This window comes from Plectropomus leopardus, unplaced genomic scaffold (assembly GCF_008729295.1).
Source record: "Plectropomus leopardus isolate mb unplaced genomic scaffold, YSFRI_Pleo_2.0 unplaced_scaffold3148, whole genome shotgun sequence".
Taxonomy (NCBI): domain Eukaryota; kingdom Metazoa; phylum Chordata; class Actinopteri; order Perciformes; family Serranidae; genus Plectropomus; species Plectropomus leopardus.
The window spans coordinates 1-5,900 of NW_024634350.1; the positions used below are offsets into that span (position 1 = coordinate 1).

At 43.5% G+C, this 5,900-nt stretch overlaps 1 protein-coding gene across 1 annotated transcript; it reads right to left on the reverse strand.

The window, feature by feature from the left end:
- Positions 1-120: 120 nt before the first annotated feature.
- On the reverse strand, positions 121-5,357 carry LOC121938736 (ubiquitin carboxyl-terminal hydrolase 11-like; the record flags this gene model as incomplete). The annotated part of the gene is made up of 9 exons (XM_042481904.1): positions 5,215-5,357; positions 4,895-4,956; positions 3,558-3,657; positions 2,745-2,918; positions 2,069-2,227; positions 1,626-1,850; positions 1,379-1,462; positions 469-563; positions 121-349 (listed from the first exon to the last, which is right to left on the reverse strand). Coding segments are annotated over exons 1-9 (1,257 nt in total), but the record flags the coding sequence as incomplete, so codon positions are not given.
- Positions 5,358-5,900: the final 543 nt, after the last annotated feature.

A 5,900-nucleotide genomic window follows, 5' to 3' on the forward strand; every position in this document is an offset into this window, starting at 1 on the left:
ATGCTTTACTTTGTCAGCCTTAGAAACTGTCTCTTTATAAAAGCACTGATAAGCAACATTAAAAAAGGCCAATTTTTTGTCTTTGTGTGTGTGTGTGTGTGTGTGTGTGTGTGTGTGAGAGAGAGTGTGTGTGTGTGTTGCGTACGCCAGCCTCTGCAGGAACAGGTTGTAGAGCGCCTCCCGGCTGCAGCTGCTGCGCGGCACGCTGAGCAGCAGCGGGTGTCCGAACAGCGACGTGCCGTATGAGCTGCCGCCTGAGCCGTAGTCTCTGTAGTGGGAGCGCTCCCTCAGGTAGAGCGCCAGCAGCACCTGCTCCTCCTGCTGCTCCTCCAGCACACTCAGCTCGTACCTGGACACAGGAGCAACATTTATGTCGAGCAGATGTGAAAAAGTAAAATTCAGATCCGTTTGCCCTGAAGACGTCCCGATTAAACAGTAGTGGTCGATAAAAAGTTGAGGTTTTCTTACACAAAAATGTCGTCTCTGTCCAGGATGCAGCTCAGAGATTCATCAGCATTGTAGATTTTATAGAAACGATGGTTAAAGACATCAGCTACCACCATCTGAAACACACACACACACACACACACACACACACACACACACACACACCACACAAAAAAAAAAGGTTAAAACCCTCCTTGTGGGATCTCATCAGTCTACTTACTGTGGACTCGATTACGGCTAAAGTCAGTTATATGATAAAAGACGCATTTTTAATATCAAGAGTTTTGCAGGACGAGCACGGCTCGGCCCAGCTTAGTTTCGGCAAAGGGCTGGAAACATCAAAAAAAAGTCCAAACTTGTAAAAGAAAGTTTTCTGCAACACTTACATCTATGCAGTGTTTCACTTTCAAGTAAAACACTGCATAGATGCATAGATCTTTTTTCTTTTGTAACACACTCCACTATAATACACTTTTTTTACTGTAAAGTCCTGAGACCTGAGGAATGGATTTTAATTTCTCTGAGCTATTTGGGATACATAAGACCTGTATGAACAAAAGAAAATTGAGCAAATTGTCTTTGAAAAGTGGCTTAGGCAAAAAATGATGTCTTCAAATGGGGGAAATGGGTTTATCTTTAATAGTCACAAGTGTGTGATGAAATACAAAACGGGTAACTTCAATGCTTGAAAATTGATGTGCAAAAACAAAAATGCAAAAAATGCAGCTTTTGTTCAATGTTTTGTTACTCTGTGGGTCAGAGGTCACTGTTCAGCTCCAAAACCGTTATTTCAGATGTGCACTCCACTCAGTGGACTCTCAGCCGTCCCTGAGTGTCACCGACCCTCATTTCAACCGATAACTAACTGCTGGTGATGGGTTTTCATTAATCATCAACACACACACACACACACACACACACACACACTGACCTGTGCAGGAGGTATGTTGGTCATCTCTGACAGAGCAGAGCAGAGGTCGGACACTTTCCCGGCTTTAGGAACCACAACACGATGCTGCAGACACAAACAGACACACAAGTGAACACTTTATGTCATATTCATGTCGCTGTAAGTTTTCCTGAAACTTTACAATCATGTTGGAAGTTTTTAGTTTCAGTTTAGCTGCAGAAATGCCTGCAGAGCAAACAGTCAGGTATAAACAGGTGGGAGGAGTTACCTGGGCAGGTTTGGCGTGCGGGTCCAGTGAGACGAAGAAGACCTCCATGACGCGCTCCTTGCTGACAGGAAGTGGGACGCTCAGGTAGCAGAAGGGGTCAAAGGTCACAGAGACCTTGTGGCACTCCGGACAGACGAGCGTGGACTTGAAGAGGCCGTGAAACGTGTCAACGATCACAGAGTCGTTCCGCCGGCGGTGGTTACGCCACGCCTCCTCAGCCACTTCCTGCAGGGCAGGAAGAAGAAACGTGATTTATGAGAAAAACTTTACTTGTTTGGAGTTTTCCAGAAGCTTTAAATAAATTATCATAAAAACTAGAAACATATTGAGGTGACATAAAAAAAAACATTTTTATTATGATATCCATTAACTTAAAGCCAAACAGAAGACATTTCGGGCGCGAGAGTGTCGGAGGATTCTCAGGTGCGGCTGGAGCTGCTCACCTGGTCCGGTCGTCCCTCGGCGTCTCGTAGTTCGATGTACTCTTTGTTTTTGACTCTGTTCAGGTCTTCATGCAGTCCGTCCAGCAGGAAGGACAGCAGCTCCTGACTGTCGTGTTGCTGGTAACCAAGAAACTGAGATGCAAAGTGACCCACCTTTGTCTGCCCACACACACACACACACACACACACACACACACACACACACACACACACACACGTTAGGACGTGCAGTTAAATACAAGAAACGTACGCTCAGTGACTCTAACATAATTTTTGTCAAATTCAGAAAATATCTCCTCACGGTCAGAATCCAAAGTCGCAAAATGTGACTAAAAAGTCGTGACTGGGGCTCTGCAGACAGAAAAACACGCCTCACCTGCTCGCACTAACGCACTACCACTCATTAAGTTAGACTGTCACCTCAGCGCCGTTAAACCTGATGATTTATTCTCTGTAAGTTAAAGAAAAACAGCCCTGCAGTTCAGATATTCATCATATTTGCTAATAGCAGTAGTGCCTCGTGGTTGAAAAATGTGACTAAACATTTACGGTGTGGAGCTCTGCAAAAGCCCTGCTCTGTGTGTGTGTGAGAGAGAGAGACAGAGAGCTGCAGGAGAGCGAGAGAACCAAAACGCCACGATACCTTGACTAAAATCGATACATCGCCCACACCTACCTTGAAGACGCGCGGCACCACAGAGTAATGCCTCCCGGACCACATCTGTTTGATGACGTCAGCGTAGGCCTCGGCGATCTCGCCCTTCATGCCCAGAGGGTTGGTGAAGTTCAGCTCCTCCAGGTAGGAGCTCTGCAGGAAGTACTCCGTCAGAGGAGGCGTGTTACTCAGACACTGCACACAGAGACGGGACGAGTCAGGAAGGACGGAGGGACACCAAATAAAAACACTTGTACTGGATGAATTAAGGTTATGAAAAAACATTTTAAAGGAAAGTGAAACGTGGGCGGACAGAGTCAGCTGAATCCCTTCAGTCTGTGCAGAAACCTGAGCAGCAGCCGGGTGGTGATTTTACAGAGCTCATTTCAGAAAGCTTGTTATTAAAGGGACACCGTTTGAAAAGGCAAAAAAGCCTTTAAATTTGCCACCACGTCTACTTGGAATAACTTACAGAAGCACTAAAAACTGTCCGAGAAGTGAAGTCACTTTAAAAGGTCGAGAAAACAGCACTCTTGGTTAACGTGAATGCTACTCCAACGCTAACTGAAACTGATGACTGCACATTTTTTTGTATCTGATTGTTCTTCTTGCATTTGTTTGTCTGTATTTATTGTTGTAACCTTGTTTTAAGATGCAGGAAAAAGGATTTAAAATCTAAATGAGTCCCATACCTGCCTAAATAAAGGAGCTATACAGAGGCATAAAAAGCACACGAAAAATACGGATTTGGAAAGTAAAGGCCTTTACTCTGTGTGTGCGTGCGTGCGTGTGTGCGTGCGTGCGTGCGTGCGTGTGTGTGTGTGCGTGTGGGACCTGTAGAGCAGAGTTCATGAAGCAGGTGTTGCCCAGGTTGGTGAGGCCGCAGACTCCCGGCTGTCCTCGATACGAGTCCTGCTCCTCCACAGAGTTCCTCCTGAAACAACCAGAGGAGGCTTCAGCGTCAGATTCAGACCAGAGGAGGAGGAGGAGGGGGAGGAAGAGGAAGAGGAGGAGGAGGAGGTAGAGGAGGAGGAAGAGGAAGAGGAGGAGGAAGAGGAAGAGGAAGAGGAAGAGGAGGAGGTGGAGGAGGAGGAAGAGGAGGAGGAGGAGCACTGTGGTGACAAAACCCATTGTGTTGTTTCAGAGGAGGAAACGCTGCGCTCTGTAACTCAGAGTGAAACTAAAGTCTGATGAACATCGCGGCTCTCAGCTCAGGCCGATTGTGTTTTTCAAGGTTTACACACATTTTTACTGATACATTTCCAGGACTTTTCAATGACTTTTCCATGACTTTAAAGACCAATCATTCTCTGAAACGATCATATTTCTTACATGTCACTTTTCAATATTTAATAATAGTAATATTTTTTAAATATAAAGCACATTTATAATTACCATAGTTTAGTAACATAACATATTTTAAATTATGTTACAGAAAATGATGGCAGTTTCCTTGTTTGCTTTTTTTTCTTCTTTTCTTTTTTGAGCTCATTTTCATGCAATTTATTTATTTTTGATCATTTTTTGGGTCTCTGCTCATTGCATATAAAGGCCAGGTAAGCTCAGGTATCAAAGGGTTAACTGGCCGTGTATTGTAGTCAGTTATGTGGACTCGGAGTTAAACAATATTGCCATTTTAGGTTATTGCTATTATTAGTTGTTAATGAGACCAATAATTGATTTCACAAACTGATATACATTAATGAAAAAAACAACTTCTGCCAATATTCAGAATTTGGAACAAACTCCAACACAAAACTTTGTTTAAACCCTCGACCTTTAACCTCCACCAATAAATTAATAATAAATCAAACACTATTTCTACATCTCGAAACAGGACAGGATCAAATCAAAGAAGGTAAGAAGGAGTGAATAAAAACCAGAGCGAGTGGAGAACAGAAAAAGAGAGACACACAGACGGAGAGGTTTTCAATGAAGACAAAACTGAAAGCAAAGTGAAGACACTGAAGGACAACGAGAGGACAACAGAGCTCCCCTGACAGGAAGACAGCAGGGGACGGACAACAGCAGGAGGGGACGGACAAACAGCAGGAGGGGACGGACAAACAGCAGGAGGGGACGGAGGAGGAGAAAAGGAGACAGTAGAAGGAAAAACAGAAACAAGGAAACACTGAGGACCAATGAGAGAGAGACAGACAGCGTGCTCTTACATGATCTGAGGTCTGGAGCTCGGCCAGGTGCCGTCGGCATTTCTCGTCTCCATAATCACCGTCTGACACACACACACACACACACACACACACACACACACACACACACACACAGGCATGTTCCAGCTTATCTCTGAGGAGCTTCTGTGTTATGAGGAAGTCAGTGAGTAACAGCAGCGTTAAAACAATCTCCCTGATTCTCACTCTGAAACGTTACGAGTCGATCTTCAGACGCAGTGACATTTTATTTTATGGTATTTAGTGTTGTGACATTTTATTTTATGGTATTTAGTGTTGTTAAACTGAGAGTTTGTCCTCACCATCCCAGAGCTCAGACAGGCGTCCAGCACGCTCACGTGGATGTTCCTGAGACGGTCGCAGCTGTTATCCGAACTTTTCATCCACAGACGACACTCCGAGCCCGGAGGCACCGAGAAGGCCTCACACATCGCCCTCTGGATCAAGTCTACACACACACACACACACACACACACACACACACACACACACACACACACACACACACACACACACACTGTCAGGGAAAATCTGTTAAGTATTGGAAAAAGGAAATTAAACCAAGAAGAAAACAATAAATAAATATATATATTGAGAGAGAGTTACCGGGTGATTTAGGGGTCAACAGAGTACCGATTATTGGGGCTGATATTTGGCATTTTGCTGATTATCTGTATCAGCATTTTATTTTAATGACTGCCGATAAAGTGAATTAATTAAAAAGTGCACAGAAAGTGCACGGGAGGAAGTTTTTCTTTGTAAAAGGGAAGATATAAAAATATCAGGGAGATATTTTTATTTACTTTATTAAAAAGTTTCAGGAAACTTTCTCTATTTGATGTTGAAAGCTTCAGTTTTGATTGAACATTTGCTAAAAGCATTTAAACAAAGTTTTATGTTGGAATTTTTATTTTTTTTATATTCTAAATTCTAAATATTGACAGGATTATTTTCTTTTTTATTGTAAATACATATCAGATCCTAATAT